This window comes from Periplaneta americana, chromosome 10, assembly GCF_040183065.1.
Source record: "Periplaneta americana isolate PAMFEO1 chromosome 10, P.americana_PAMFEO1_priV1, whole genome shotgun sequence".
Taxonomy (NCBI): Eukaryota; Metazoa; Arthropoda; class Insecta; order Blattodea; family Blattidae; genus Periplaneta; species Periplaneta americana.
The window spans coordinates 130,155,891-130,173,460 of record NC_091126.1 but is presented as its reverse complement, the minus strand read 5'-3'; the positions used below and the strand labels follow the sequence as shown (position 1 = coordinate 130,173,460).

Sequence of the window (17,570 nt, the reverse complement as noted above, 5' to 3'; positions counted from 1 at the left end):
TAAGACATCATTTCAGATCCATGTGTCTATGCAGTTGTCTTTTAAAGAGGTGTGATAATGACATGGTATTTATTAACAGTTGTATGGTTTGTTTGTAACACAGTATATGGTTGAGTAGAACCTTTATGGTTTCTGCTGGCCTAGTTGTGTGAATTGTTTATTTCGTTATATCGATGAACGAGGTATTCATTAAGGTGATGTTTTGTTCAAAGCACCTTCTTATTTTTTATTACTGGAAGTAGAAAGTGATGTTGATATTTGTTCTACAGTCGCGCTCAAACCTCCTGACATTTGCAGGTGTGTTTGTAGTTATAATGGGGAACACAACTATTAATTACTAAAATCTTCCGAGAAAATAATTCATATACGAGATTTAAAACAGACAAATCGTTCAGAGTGTTTAAACAGTGAATATTGCAACACAAACTCTATATACTGTGTAGCAGGTTCTCAAGTGGAGTATGACCATTGCTCGTTACAATGCCATTCTGACTGCAGTGAAACTCTTAGCGTAGTTTGTAGAGCGATAGCTAACAGTTCGTGAGGTCGCGAGTTCAAATCTTCATGGAGTTACTAAACTTTTTTTTTTGTTGCATTTTAAATGCATCAGTGAAAATATAGTAGGTTTTCGTCATTTTTTTTTATCCTTATAACACTTTTCGCTTTATTTATTTTTTTCGTGTTAATAGAAACTTTTGACGCTAGATAGAAGTAACACTAAAGATGAGAATTAGGGGCTTTCATATTAAAATGCTGCCTTAATTAGTATTAATCCCTGCTGCTTTGCATTCTGTTGCCTAAGTAACATTCAATAAATATGTTAACGGTTAAATAATTGGCAATAATTAATTTGCAAGTTGTGCTACAGGGATTATGATTATTATATTAATCTAAATCCATGATCATCAGGGTCTAAACGTAGTAATTGTAAACAAGAAGAAAAACCATAATTCTGATGACTAAATATATTGTGTTTTCCTGGAATTATAACCACAAATTTTCACCAATTTTGTAATTATCTGTAAGTAACATGAATTAACATAAGCAAAATTATTTGACTATATTACACCAAAAGGAGTTGTAAATAATAAAAGAAAGGACAAAACAAAAAATTCACTATGGAGATTCGAAGCATGGAGTTAACTAAAGCGGCGCACGGAGGTTTATGATAGTGAACTGCGTGCTCACCTGAAGGGACTTAGAAAATTTTCGCTGCTCAAGAGACCGGTCATTTTCATTTTGACCAAGTGTACACTTGGACTTTCATCCACCACTGAAGAAAAAAAAATCGACAGAAATAAGGTCTGGGAACCATAGTGACCAATGCACATGATCACCTCAGCTGATCCATCATTCAGGGAATGTGAGACTTAGATAATGTGTTGCTTGACAGCTAAAATATACAGGAGATCCATCATGATGCAAGAACCTGCCCAACCTTGTAGCTGTGCAAACTACAAACAGTTGTTTCTCTACAACATTATGAACACTGCAGCTCTCAGATGATTTCAGAAGAGTGACACAGACTATTCCTCTGTATGTAGTCAGTACAAAGTCATTTGTCACTTAGGAGAAATACATTTTTTCGGGCTATCAGGCCATGGTCTGTTGGTTACACAACCAACAGACCACGGCCTGATAGACCGAAAAACTTTTCTCCTATTGACGCTGGCCGTGAAAGCCTGCACTCGAACATTTGTCATTTCTTCACATAATTTTTAAGGCTTGTTATGCGAACTTTTTTTTATTTAGAATTGTCTGTACTACTGCCCCCTAAAATATTCACTATTCCTCCTGAATCACTCTATATACAGAGGGTTCCTATGAAAACCAGTCCCAAGTAGTAATGCTCCGCTGGCTTAATGACCATAGTGAGGAGCAAGGGAAGATGAGTGAATTTATTTTTATTTTAGTTGGTTATTTAACGACACTGTATCAACTACTACGTTATTTAGCGTTGATGAGATATAGCGAGATGAGGCCGAGGATTCGCCATAGATTACCTTGCATTCACATTACGGTTGGGGAAAACCTCGGAAAAAACCCAACCAGGTAATCAGCCCAAGTGGGGACTGAACATGTGCCCGAACACAACTTCAGACCGGCAGGCATGCGCCTTAACCGACTGAGCCACACCGGTGGTGAAGATGAGTGAAGGCCGAAATTACTTCCTTCAGAAATCTCCAGTGACACGTGAAACCTGAGGCTTCGATTTGTAATGCATAAATCTGGAAAATTCTACAATATATTATAGTAAAATTATTTGGGTCCATGGCCTAATTCTTGTAGGGTTTATCCCAACATTTTTCTTAGCGTATTAGCAAAACCTCAGAAGACCACAGGCAGGATAAGTTTTCACAATTTAGGAGACACGACATTTGGCTGTATGGCGACTCTAATAAAATATGGGCTGATTGACCCTGAGCGCTTATTGGGAAGGGGGTGGAATGATATTCTAACCAGGGTGGTGTGGAGGTGCATAGAGCGTGAAGGGTGGAACATGTTTGCTGTCCTCAGTCTGAATATACATGATCCAGTCATTAAGAGCAACATCCATCATATTTGATGTCAGACCAGCTAGGTAGCCAATTTCAGTCCTGTAAGCCAGTCTCAGAGTTGAGAGATGGGTACAGATGTATAGTAGGCGAGATATGACGACCATGGCTTTTGGATGCCCTGTAGCAAACTGCACTTGTGTTTAAGTGGGGGTCCCAGCTGTCAAGTGGAAGTTGCTATGAAGTGCACTTTACTAGTTTTCGTATGTTTTAGAAACATCAATATCAATCTGAACATGAAAAAGATAGGAGGAAGGAAGATTTTGCATAGCTAGAGCAGAGAAATTGTTCACAGTGTGTTCAAGTTCATGAAGGGAGAAGCCGAACGTGGTATACCATTGAATTAAAATCAAATTCAAGCACGTATATGTCAAGCAACTCTTATCATATGTGTCGTCAGCAAATATTAGGCAAAATACATTAAAATACTAAAACTTTTCAGAGAAATTTTATTAACCTAAGGTCAATTTTCAATTGCAAGTGTCGTAAATATGATTAATGCTACAAAGACACAAGTTCAACTTGAATAGGGTGACCAGACGTCCTCTTATGTCCGGATGCCCTCCTTTTTAGGCCTTTGTCTGGGTCCAGGTGGATTTAAAAAAAAAAAGCAAGAAATGTCCTCCTTTTCGTAAATTGTATGCCTGATATTTTGAAATTATCTGATTTGACGCCCTTTTCAAGTAATTTGCCTGTAGGTGGTAGCAGCATCGATGGAATATGCTCTTTGCCAATGATCATAAGTCTCTTTGCTCCTCCTTGTTATGGTCGTTGCTCAGAGGTAGCTAGTAAATCGAGAGATTGAGGTGCGAATGTAAATCTAGATATTTTCTGTCCTCTTTAATAATTATTGTTCCCTCGACTTTCATAATATATAGCTAATAATTATTTTGTAATAATAGATCTTAACATACTTTTAAGTATGATATAAACCTAAATCTATACTGTAAATAAGTTTTAATAAAATAAATATTGACGTGATTTAAATTATAATATAGGCCTATGCCTATATCTAAGTACATATTTTCTGTCCTCTTTTTTTCGAACAGTGTCCTCCTTGAAGCTTTGTGTCCTCTTTTTTATCGATGTGAATCTGGTCACCCTAAACTTGAGTATAAATGTGATTATCTTTATTACCTACTGTACAACTTATACATGAATTAATGAGTTACAAGTGGAATGTGGGACAAACCTACGTACATTTTGACCATCCTTATGGCCACTGATAAACTGTTGTTATTTGAATAAATCCTTGTGGGCTATGTACACAGTGTTTCCTATATAATTGAATTTAAATGTAGACGAGATATGACAAGTAAATTTTCCCTGGAGTATTCGAAAGTACATAGGAGATTGATAGGCCTATTTGATCCGGTTTTAATTTATGAGTTCAAATCAGCATAAATAATTTCTTGAAGTTCCGAAGATAAAATCACAAATCATTTGTGGTAGGGTGCTTCATCAATCATGATGACTGATTAGGGGGAAGATTTGGGATTAGTTTCGTTCTCAGCCATTTGTCGTAGTGTAATTTTTATTTTTATGATAATCCACCAATTTCGTGCCAGATTTGGACATCAATAAGGCATTTGGTATGAAACATCCTTACCTCCGGCATGCGCAATTATTGCATGTAGCTGTTCGAAACAGGACCACAGAGACCTTTGTTATCACACCACCATCACTCCATGCATAAAACTTCGTGTGTGACAAGTGAATATAACTCTCATTAGTGTAAACCAAAGGCCATCCTTGCTTCCTGTACGTAGCACTGCTTGAGAGATAGTTCATTCTCTGAAGACGAATGTCACATTTTTCAGTTAATGCACTTAATAAAGAATGCATTTTCAATTGTTCTCCAATTGTTAAATGTTATTCGTTTATTGTACACTTATAGAATTCGCCAATATTTGTTTTTGTTTACTTCTTTGGATATTCTTTCTGGGAGTTGAGAACGAAGTCCCCACAGTGACGTTATGTTGTCCCACTTTCACTATTTGCTTCAAACTGCTGCTCGACATTCCTGTAGCTTCATATCGTACCAATGTATTTCAAATAACTGTTGTCTTGAAATACCCTTAAAATCAGATTACTGTTAGTGAATGTTTTCATGCTAGATAATAGCATAAAAATTGCTCCCGCCTGTCACTACACCTTTCCTCACCCCTAGTGGCTTTCACTCATCTCAGGGTTCTTGTCATACCTGTTCCACTGTAGGGTAGGATTCCTGGTGCGTAATTATTAGCCCGAAATAGAGTTCATCATAGGGTAGGAAAGCAGGGTGATTCTGTTCCAAGATATGCTTGAGGATGGGACCTGATGGAGACACTTGGACAATCCATAGGTACTTGCCGCTACCAAATTCATTCCCGATACTGCATTCTGGGTCATTAGAGACCAAGTTTAACTCGTGTCAGCTAAAATGGAGTGAAGGAAGGTAGTCTGGCTTAGGATGAGTTGGGAGTGAGTCAAGTTTGGAGGTCTCATGCATGTTACTGCCCTCGCCATTCTCATTGCTGTATTCTGGGCTGCTAGAAATTAATTCAGCCATGTCAACTCAAACTGGTAGGGTAGGAATTCAGGGAGGAAGATTCTGCCTTAAGACTATTTAACTACTGTATATATAGATGGCATGGAACAGGCATATGATAAGAGATATTCGTCAAAGACGATCAATATCTGTGATTGAAATTTTGACAGGGTTGCTATATGACTTCTGCAGACACACAGAATCACCTTGGAAAGGTGATGGAGAGTCTGTTAGTGAGAGAAAAATAACAAGAAAACTGGAGAGGCAGATCTCATCTATATAAAATCATTCAAATATCTCTTTCTGACATCAACATAGGGAATTGTGCCTTGCATGTAAACATCAGGTCAGAACAGAAGAGATTTGGTGGACTATTCTCTTCACTGATGAGTTAAGATTCAGTCTAACATGATCTGATGAAAAGGAAAGGGAATGGAGGACTGGAGACAGAATTTAACTTGGTTATAGCATCATCAAAGAGACTAAAGAAATGATTTCAGAATAAACGAGTTTTTTTACTGGGTGCAGCAAAGGAAACGCATGTTTTTTGATTGACTAGTGCTCGGCAAAGAGGAGGGCTTGGAGTTTCGACAGCTTCGATTATGCAGTTTTAGTAGCCATGGCGCCGTGGATCTTGGATCATCGAGTGCTTGTCTTTGAAATTTATATTGAAACAAAGTCCGTAATTGCCTTTCTGTTTTTCGTGATACTCATTGGCCGCCTAACTCACTTGACTTGGCCATATGCGATTATTTTTTTTGGAGTTACCTCAAATCAAAGGCCTACAGAAACAAATCCCGCAACATCCAGAGACTGAAAGATTTAATTCATATGGAAATCGCTATGTGGCAGGAGAAATGTTGGGAAGAGCAATGCAGAATTTCGAAGTGAGATTGCGAGAGTGCATACAGAAGGAAGGACGTTGCTTAACGGATGTTATTTTTCGGAGGTAATTCTGAATTATCAACCAAACTTCATTGTACAAGCTTTATTTCCGTTTAATTAAATTTTGTTTAACTTGCAAATCTACTGAGTTATTGTTATTTGAAAAACATGCATTTCCTGTGCACCTTTTATAAATAAATAAAAATAAAACAAATAAATAAATCATTATAATAAATATAATATAATTAAAAGAAGGAAATACATTCACAATATTATGCAATTTGTACATTACCTTAATTTAATTTCTGATTTTATATAGGTCTACAATACTTACTTACTGTCTTAAGGAACCTGGAGGTTCATTGCCGCCCTCACATAAGCCCGCCATCGGGCAAGATTAATCCAGTCTCTATCATCATATCCCACCTCCCTCAAATCTATTTTAATATTAAATTCCCATCTACGTCTCTGCCTCCCCTAAGGTCTTTTTCTCCTCCAGCCTCCCAACTAACACACTATATGCAGTTCTGGATTTGCCCATACGTGCTACATTCCCTGCCCATCTCAAACGTCTGGATTTAATGTTCCTAATTATGTCAGGTGAAGAACACAATACTAGAACTTTTAAAATACTTTACACTGCTCTTGTTTTTGTTTATTATTTTGAAAAATGAAAATATTCTACTGGGTTATAGAAAAGAGCGAAATGCGAAATAAAACACTACAATATACAGTAATTAAAGTACATATATTACTCAAAATTAAGAACGTGGTTTGAAGAAATCTTCAATTTTTTTCTGCTGTCATGTTGCAAAATACTGCATCTGTAAATCATTCTCAATTCTTTTTAAACAACCAAAAGTCACGGCACATATCAGCTTTCTTTTTACCACTCTCGATTTGTTGTATAACATTCACTTTATCTTCCACACTTAAAACTTTTTTTCATTGCACCTTGTTCCGTTGTACTGCATGTAATGTCCGTTTGCAAACTGAATGTGTAAATTTACAGTCTGAACTGAATGCCTGGATTACAGTATGGTACACAACTTGTTTGTAAAGGGTTGTTGGCATGGCAGAAGAAAGAATTTGATCTATCCCACACTCCACCATTTTTTCTTAGAATTTCAGTCCTCGGCCTGTAAAATTCTATTGTCACAACTGAAAACTGTATTGGATATTATGACATTACTGTTTACCTGCAAATTCCTCTCCAGAACAATCCCTATTTAATGTACAGATACTGAATTAAAATTTGGAGCACGTCTTAATGGGAGTCTGCCTGTATATAGGAAACAATTTCGCAAGATTGTCCACAAGTAGCATATATACAGGGGCTCTTGTTTACTGCACATACGCAGTGTGTTGTAAGTGAAACTTACAATAAGGGAGCTCCAATTTTATTTTCGTATCTGTACATAGAACATGAATTTTTAAAGAATTTACTCTTTTGCTAAATGTCACTATAAACTAGTTGCTTTTTAATTCTGTGCCATTATAAAAATAATGCATATTATTACTGTCTTCGACAGGCTCATGTTAGTAGATTTACTGGCATGTAAGAACTTCTGCAGGACAAAATTCTGGCACACCGGTGATGCTGATATAACCTCAGCAGTTGTGAGCATCGTAAAATAAAACATAATTTAATTTTAATGACTCTCATTGTAGCCGAGGTGTTGCACTATCTGTAATCGCTATAATCAATTTCAACTTTATTCCCCTTGTGCGAACAAATTACACTGATGAAGTTCCTTTCTTCATATGTGATGTTGATTGGACATACTGTTGATCAAAGTGTTGATATATCAATAAGGGATCCTTGTATGGTCTTTGAGAGATGAGATCTGCCTCCTCTACTCATTTTTTCATTTCTTTACATTTTACTATTATAAAATGGCGGCCGGGTAGTTCAGTTGGTAGAGCAGCTGGCTACAGACTGGAAGGTCCGGGGTTCGATCCCAGGTGGTGACAGGATTTTTTCTCGTTGCCAAACTTTCAGAACGGCCCCAAGGTTCATTCAGCCTCCTATAAAATTGAGTACCGGGTCCTTCCCGGGGGTAAAAGGCAGTCAGAGCATGGTGCCGACCACACCACCTCATTCTAGTGCCGAGGTCATGGAAAGCATGGAGCTTTACCTCCATGCCCTCCAAGTGCCTTCATGGCATGTTACGGGGATATCTTTACCTTTTTTTACTATTATAAAATAATATATTACAAAATAACAATGATGATATACGAATGACACAGTTTATACCACAGTAGAGTCTCCATTATCCGATTTTCAATCATAGCATAAAATAATGCATTGTTGATATTATAGAAGAGCTTATTTTGAAATCTGGAAATGTGTAACATGAGTGACGATAGCTTTAGTTGCATACATGTAACGTTAGTTACGACGATATTTAGATGACATTTTCCTTAAATATTGCACTTAATGGGATGTTAAAATTCTTGAAATTAGAAAGCAAAAAACAAAATTACTTCGAATGTGTGTCAGCCGCAAAGTTTTTAGATTTGGCTTAACATTTGCCTTATGTTTGATTGCTTCACTGCAGACACAATTTAAGTACATTGTTTAGAGAAGTACCACAACCACAAAAGGGATATGTCTAACACAAGTGTACTAGATTAAATCTACCATATAAGATGGAAAAGTTATCTTCTTTTTAAACAAGGAGGCCAGATATGATTATCAGATAAGTATCAGCCCTTCGACTGTTTCTAAGAATTCTTTGGTGCATGGTACAGACACTGGTAAGTCAGCAGATAGAGTTTCTTTCAATGAAGGGGGTGAATGTCTACGGATATTGAAGTAGGAACTTTTATATTATTAGTCAAATATGATGATACTACAGTATAACCGAAGATCCAAACATGTTGCAAAGTTCTGTAGATGAAGATAATGTTAAAATAATGTCTCTCATGGTCCCACGCTGTGGTGTCGTGGTCTAAGGCATGCTGCCTAGGACTCGCTTTACAGAATGTGCGCTGGTTCGAGTCCACATGGGGGAAGAAATTTTCTCATGAAATTTCGGCCAGGGTATGGACTGGTGCACACTCAGCATTGTGATGCACTTGAGGAGCTACGATAGGTAGTGAAAATCCGGTTTCGTAAACCAGCTATAATGGCTGGGGGATCATCTTGCTAACCACAAGATATCTCCAGTCTAGTTGGATGATCGCCCACCTCTGCTTCGGCATGTTGATGTGAGGCCAGCAGCCGGCTGGTAGGTCTTGGTCCTTCATGGGCTGTAGCGCCACGGATTTAATTTTTTTTTTTTATGTGTCTCAAGAGTGCTGGCAGTTGTGGATTGCTTTTTAAAATCAATGAAGAAGACATATCATTACGTGAAACTGAACCAAGTTTTATGCAAGTTATCTACACCAGTTGTTGAAATGAAAGGGGACAGAAGGTCTTACAAAATTGATACGAAACTTGATATGAAAGAAGTGTGACTGGGTATATATTATATGTAACACCTTTGAATTTGAAGTTCTTTTGAAATAAGACGTTTATTTGTCATTGTGTATATGCAGTGAAAATTTAAAATGATAGGGTTATCATGCACCATGTAATGAAGTAAGGAAATCAGCAAGGGTGACTACCGTATTTGCTCGCGTAATTTGCGCACTTTGTAATTTATTTTGGCTGTTTGAAAAATTGGGGTGTGTAAAAAATGAGAATTTTGTAAATTAGACTTCTTGATCTGGGTTTTATTCAAGTATAGAGTAATTAAGAATACAGTACTTTGGTCACCTAAGACTGCTGGGAATCTTGAATTATAAATAATAATTAAATTAGGTATGAATCCAAAGTACATAGCAGACGTAGCATTCTCAATAGGTAGTCTTTAATTGAGAACATTGTACGAGATTATAGCCCTATAGGTGTACACAGATCGATGGATTCTTCATGTTGCGGTGACAAACGATACCTGTTAAACAGTAAAACTTGTCACAGTCACTGCCCTTAGGGGTAATTTACAGGGACAAGCATCAGTGTTGAAGTAACGTTATTTAGGGTTTCTTTGTGAAGCAGGTAGTTGAGTTAGATACTGGTCAATGAACAATGCCATGGAATGCAAGTATTGGCAATGGAATTTAGGGAAGGAAAATTCATACTACACTGAAAAAAAATTGTACATAAAATGTGTGCGGAAAATACACGGAGCAAAATTAAAATTTAAAATAATCCTTTAAAAATTAGAGTGCGTAAAATATGCGGTGGCGCAAAGTACACGAGTAAATATGGTATATTATAAAGGACAAGTTTAGGAAAAAGTTTATTTTTCTATATTTTCCACTAAGATTTATGAACCACTGTGTAACAAAACATTATGGTCACAAATTTACACTTATGGACAACATGTAGCTCGAGATACTTATGACTTTTATAGACCCCGGAGGTTCATTGCCGCCCTCACATAAGCCCACCATCGGTCCCTATCCTGAGCAAGATTAATCCAGTCTCTACCATCATATCCCACTCCCTCAAATCCATTTTAATATTATCCTCTCATCTACGTCTCAGTCTCCCCAAAGGTCTTTTTCCCTCTGGCCTCCCAACTAACACTCTATATGCATTTACTAGCACTTTCTAATAAAATTATTTTCTTTTATTCCTCTTTTTGTTATCCATGATTGAAGAAAGTGTTGGCAGTTATGGATTGCCTGGAGCCTGGAAGCTTAACTATCCATGGTTGTATGTTTTAAATATATTAAACAGTAATGCTGATAAAACTAGAAATATCTAAGGCTTTTACTTTCAGAGAGATTTGAAGGAACATTATTGTCTTTGCTAGGAATGTCTTTTTTGTGTAACGTGAGTTACAACAACGATTTCATCAATAAATCACAAATAATTAATTATATTGCCGATTACTGGTTACTGCCATGAAGCATGTTCCTAAATGCAATAAATAAGCCAAAAATAATTTCTTTATTTTTTGTTTTAGTGTAATAAGTTCATAAATGTGTCTGTCTGTAACGTGAGATACTGTGGAATAACCCATCTGCCTTTATTAAAGTAGTTACTTAATTCAGTGTTGAACTTCATTATAAAATCACAACATATATTCAAATACCCATTATTCACTTATAAGCAATTGTTTGAGCGCACTGATAGAAATGGTGTAACTAAAAACACATCAACAATTTCAAGGGAAAAATTGTTCCGGGGCCGGGTATCGATGCTGGAACCTTTCACCCGGGTTAAGTTCCTGAATAGCTTAGTTGGTTAGAGCATTGGTGCATTCAGCCAACGGTCTCAGGATCGATACCCAGATCCGGAACAATTTTTCCCTTGAAATTGTTCAAGTCTGCTTCACAGGGAACTTTACCTGAAAGCTAGATTTGCATAAAAACACATGATTAGTCACCCTTGACTGGTTCCATATTTTTCCCATTACCAGTATCTAAATTTTCTTAAAATTTTATACGTAAAATAACTTCAAAATTGCAATTAAAGGAGAGAAGCATTTATGCTGAATAGATGTTATAAAAGTTCCGTTGATAGATGTTTCACGTGTATCTGCTCTACTTTCAAATTCTGAAAACACACTCATATATAATAAGCATTTCTCTGAACCTTCAATGTTTACTGATGTCAGAGTCAGCCTGGAAGCTTAACTAATCGAATATTTATGAAAGTAATCATCAACTTACATCCTAAAACTTTATTTGCTCATAACCCACTACAGTGATCATATAACTGAAATTAGGGGCGCAAATAGCCAGAGTAGCTGACGTGCCCTTTTTAATCCCCACTAACTACAACTGAAAGAAAGAAAATAACTGATGACATGATTGTGATTGTCATGATTTGGTGATGACTTTGAGCTTTAATTATGCTTTCTTTTCTTCTAGAACGGCAAGTGTGCAGAGAGAAAGTAGGCGATATGTTGACTGAAAAGATCCTTTACATTGCCGAAGTTATGAACAGGCATGATTACGTCCCAAAAATGCCCAATCAGTCGGAGTTAGACCTAATTTTCGACACATCATATCCAGATGTGCAGCCGTATTTATTTAAGGTAACTATATAATAAATTGAAATATATTGGGAATGAGTTTTTGTACTGTCAAAACCAAAAATCTCGTCATTACCATGGAATATATGAGGAGTAAACTGAAAGTTCAAAAGAAAGTTATAGAGAAGGTTATGAACTTCAACTACAGAGTGAGTGAAACATAAGTTATTGGCATTCTTATTGAGCCATGAGGTTGCTTTTTGACTAGGAGTGCATGTTGGGTTTTCCCTGTTATTTGTTTCCTCTAAGCTTGGCATGGCATGAGAGATAATGCGTGAGTTTTACTTGTTAGTCAGCACAAAGTCGACGATACTGTTCTGCTGGCACCTTTTTATTGACGATCTCCGTTTGTGAGTTGTCCGAACTGCATTGAGAAATAGTGCTCTGAACCATAGTTGCATACACAGTACAACAATAAATTTTCCTACTTGAAACATATCTACTGAAGAAGACCATGTGGGTTGAGTTTACACAATTCTTGTTATCGAAAATGGAATCTATTTCTGGTCACTTATTTAATAATTTAAAACACCATCTCATTGGAAGTATAGCCTCTGAAAAACTCTGCCAAAGCTTACGTAAACACAACTCATATGATTTATTATTCAGTACACAAATTTCAATGAGGAAAATGTGTTATACTATGTATTTGACTGTGGTTGAAAATAAGTCTTTCTCAAGATAGTTCAGACAACTCACTAATGGAGATTGGCGATGCAAGATGCCAGCAGAATTGCTTTGCTAGATTAGTGCAAACAGTTGATAAGGAAAATTCATACCTTCTGTCTTCTGTCAGACTTGGAGGACACAAATAATCGGGAAAACTCAAAATGTTGGCTATCAAAAAGTGATCTCATGGCTTAGTAAGAATGGTGATAACTTTGGTTTGACTTGTTCTGTATTTAGGTGTAATGATTTAAATAGTGGACTTCTGACAGAAGAGGTCAATCAACTGGCGATTAAGATGACAAGAATATCAGGGTGCTTTAAACTATTGTATATGGAATAGGGAATACTTAAGGAAAGAAACCATGGTAAGAATATATTATAAAACTGTAATTTGACCAATTAACATATTCAATTAATTAAAACAAGAGCTGATATTGTAAAATCGAAGAAAAAACTTAAAACGTTAAGTGAATATTTTGAGAATGATAGTTAACAAGACAGGACGAGACAGTATGAGAAGTCAACCTGTAAGAGACTTAAGTGAAATACAACCAATAGGAGATTAGATATTTAGAGAACAACTGGATGTAATGTACATGTATCAAAGATATTGGACAAGAGAATCACTCTGTATTTATATACTGTACTACACATCTATATATATATATATATATATATATATATATATATATATAGCCTATAACAATACCTGTGGAGTGAACACAGGTTCTTGCCCAATTTAAAAATGGTGGCTCCTGCTTCACTTCCTACTGCAATGTAACCAACCTAGTTTGCTGTTTCTTTGTTTCGTTTGCGTGGACGTCGATAATATTGGCATCTAAAGGTGATAAGCTTTAGACATCTCATTAAAAAATATAGGTTGCTACTTAACTTTGTAACTTACTTGCAGACTCTACCTCGTATTTTCATTTTTATTCTTTTTATTCAAAAGTGCTGTTGTTTTGAAATTCCTAGTTGTTTGGGTGACAGATACAAGGAATTCCACATGTACATCTAAATTTAAAATTGTTTTACTAATTACACTGGTCATCAATTTTAACTATTTGTGACATTATTGAGCCCCATCTTTATTTATGCATTATATTATAGGTTGCTGAACACGACTATGGCAATGAAAATATTAGTTTGGCTCTAGTTTACACATAATTACAATAGTTATTTTTTTTTACGAAAATGTACATATTTACGTGTATTTTGTTACATATATATAGGCCTAGTTACTTATCTTGGCTATATCTGTATTATCTTTCCTCCCTTCTTGTATTCCAGCTCAGGAGCATCCGTGGTGACCACCCATGACCACCCAACAGTAGTCCACAAGCATGTTTGCAATCCACCTTCTTGGTGACGTTTTTGTAAAGTTGAGATTTTTTGGTGAGAATGCTTGACAAGTTCATCACTCGCCACTACTTAAATTTTCAGGGAAGAAACAAGATTTGTAATTTAGGAGGCATGTTACGACCCATTTCGTAGGAGGATGATAGCAAATCCCTCCAAGGTGCTAATATAGATTTCTTCTTGTTTGTTTCCTAAGAAAATGTAGGTAACTTCTAAGAATGTTTTCCATATCACCTTCTCAACATCAGATGAAATATGTTCAGAGACAATGTTTCGGAATATTTCATGAATCTGTGCACTGACAGAAACTCCCTCCTTGATCTTTGTGTCACTTATTGTAGAGAAATTTGTATGTGGGCTTTTTAATGCCAGTCTACTGTACAGGAGTGGTAACTGTGTCCACGGTCTTGTTGGTGAGGAAAAGTTTTTCTGAGGGAAACAAAGAGGAAGGGAGAGTTGAGCTAATTGGCCAGCATACTATTATGTACGCAAGAAACATTTCCTCTTACCTTGTCTTCGCATAGGGTTTGTGTTACAGTGGGATGCATATGGAGGTGCATCTCACACAGAATCTTCAGATGATGAACTGCCATTTTCACGATTGCTGCCTTCAGCATCACTGTCACTATCACTATTCAAGTTGATTGATATTTGGTCAATTACATCTGGAACTACTCCGTCCTTTTTCCAGTATTCTGCTTCTAAAGTGTCGATGTGGCGGCAGAAATCTGCCCAATCTTGCCATGTTACCTCTTGTATTGCATTCATCATAGTTTCACGTAGTTTTGTTAAAGACAAATCTACTGTAAAATTCGTGTCCCTTACAATTCTCTTGATTTTAGACTATGCAAGTTTGATAGTATTTAAGCCACATGTATATGGAGGAAGACGTATCACAACATGTCCACTACCTGACAACAAATTATCTGTCCTATAAGTCTTCTCTTTTGGTTTTAGTGGAAGAATCAGTTTATAGAGGTCGTTTTTACGCATTGTCTCATTGCACTCGACTTCTTTCTCACCCACTCTTTGGGGTCATAGGGTAATGGCACTCTATCAACCTGAATACAATGTTATGGTTCATTGTTTAAAACGACAACAGAATTTGGTTGAAAATTTGGCATAAGTTGATTAACTATCCACTTTTGAAAATTGACCCTATTCATTTTCCCATTGTAGTCTCCTGTTGTGGAGCCGGCTTTGTATATTAGTTCTGCACTAGCAAGAAAACCATTTGCGCCCCCGGCATGTAGTATTATCAGTCTGCTCCCTGAATTATTATCAGTCTGTTCCCCAAATTCATATTGTCCTGAACTCCCATTATGTCATCACTTCGCCAAAATCTTCGGTGAATTAGATTGCTGTCGAACCATGTCTCATCTACGTATACAATTTCATGTCCCTCTTCTCAATACTTTTTCATTTTACGCAGATAGTTTGCCCTCCAATCAATAATATCTGGTCTTTGTACTAAGATTTTTTGTTTTGACTGGCATTTCCTCCATCTAAACCGCATGCTTTTCACAACTCTGTTCAGTGGTTTTCTGCCCCAAGAAAAATTTATTTTTTCATTAATTACCATCAAAAGTTTAGGTATTGTCGACACACTCTTTTCTTGAATATAGAAATCTTTTATTGCATTTCTTATAACACACTTGTCGAAGTCGTCTACATGCAGTATCTTACTAGACATTATTTGTCTCTTTTCTCCTGATGATTTCAGAAGTCTATCCAGACTGTTTTTTTTCTTATCTTATCTTATGTTCCTTTCTAATCTTTTTAATCCTACTATACTCTACTCCAGTATATTCGGAGTCCACACATGTGGAGTAATGGTTAGCACGTTTGACCGTAAAACTAGGTTCGAATCCTGGTCGGGACAAGTTACCTGGTTGAGGTTTTTTCTGGGATTTTCCCTTAACTCAATATGAGCAAATCTTGGGTAATTATCGGTGCTGGGCTCCAGACTCATTTCACTGGCATTATCACCTTCATTCCATTCAGATGCTAACTAACCTGACATGTTGATACAGCGTCGTAAAATAACTCACTAAAAAAAAGTATATTCGGCTACTCTTTCAGTTGATTTATTTAAGGGAATCCTCAAATGTTTTTGTACTCTTTCCTCATTGCACTTTTCTGTGACGTTAGCTATTATTTCTCTTGCCTCACTATGAATAGTTGTGTTTGCCTTTATATTGGCTATATTAATCGAAAGTGTTGAAAACAATCATTCTTGCTAATATCACTGCTCTATCACTTCGTACTCTTACTCCTATACTATAGCTACACACATCTTACACTATTTTATCACTACACTACACTACTCTATACTATACTTACTATTCTAATCCACACCAAATATATGCACTACACGGAATTGTACAGATATAATTACTGCATAAGAAAGCTCTGAATTGAACAACATAAAGAATAAACTCAAGTTGACTGCACTCTCGCAATATGTATTCAGAATTAGTAGTTGCCTGTCAGTGTCATACCAAGGCCATCCCCCATTCTGAACCATTAGTACCTACTCTCTTCCCTGCGGTTGTGGCACACCACTCAAACACGAACACAGTTACAAGTCCTTCACAGTATTTCACTGCAAAGTCTTCACAAAGTTTCAAACAATACAATGCTTTATATGAAGAAAATAAGAATTTTCTTATATTTTACTAGAGGCTGTCTTTGAATATTTATTTTTCCGCCTTTCATACACTGTTATAAAGACAATGTCTTTTCCTTGAAGTGATAACTTCTATCTCTAATCCCATTTGCAGAGGAAAGAGTAATATTAATGGCTGATTTCATCAATCTTCGTTATCATTATAACATCTCGTTAAATAACTTAATGATACATTAGTCAGTGTTTGTGTTTCACCAAGCATCATTATTGCTAACGCATCTTTAAACTCAGCGTTAATTTATTAGAACCTAATTTGTTGCGTTAAAACAGTAATGATGCGTTAAGAAGTCAACAACATGGCAGATTTATTCCATGCTGAATTTCTTTATTTAGAATTTAAACATTATAGCGAACTTATATGTTGTAATAACACTCGCAATAATGATTTTGAAGTTTTAAGTGATAAACAATTTCACAAAAGCTACACATAAAGGAAATAATTAGTAAGAATGATTTTAGAATAAAATGAATATAGGTTAGAATATGACAGGCAGAAATCATCTACTTAACGCCTCTTCAACAGGTTCTTCTCGCTTTAACATTTTATCTTACGGGAAGTTTTGAAATAGTAATTGGTGATATGAACGGGGTGTCAAAAGGTGTATTGTCTAGATATGTGAATAAGGTATCAGATGTACTATCAACATTACGACCACAATACATTCATTATTTTTATAATAGTCCCATAGCTAAATTTCCTGTCATTGACACGATAGGTTGTGTATGTACATGTTCCAATTGTATCTTCTGACAGTAGTATTGCCGAAAGATTCCATAATAGAAGATATTTTTCATTCAATATTCAAACAATTTCCTATGCAAAGCTCCGCATAGAGAAATTGTGGCAA

At 36.2% G+C, this 17,570-nt stretch overlaps 1 protein-coding gene across 2 annotated transcripts in view; it reads left to right on the top strand.

The window, feature by feature from the left end:
- The window catches only part of LOC138708027 (autophagy-related protein 101-like), an 83,016-nt gene that overhangs the window by 25,773 nt on the left and 39,673 nt on the right, over positions 1-17,570 (top strand). The window contains exons 4-5 of one of the 2 annotated variants that reach the window (XR_011334539.1): positions 11,842-12,008; positions 13,965-14,069. Coding sequence is in view for 1 of the 2 variants with exons in the window: in XM_069838144.1 (XP_069694245.1) it covers positions 11,842-12,008 (167 nt within the window). In the remaining variant the exon portion in view is untranslated. The remainder of the gene's footprint in view (positions 1-11,841; positions 12,009-13,964; positions 14,070-17,570) is intronic. The other variant, XM_069838144.1, reaches the window with a different exon arrangement.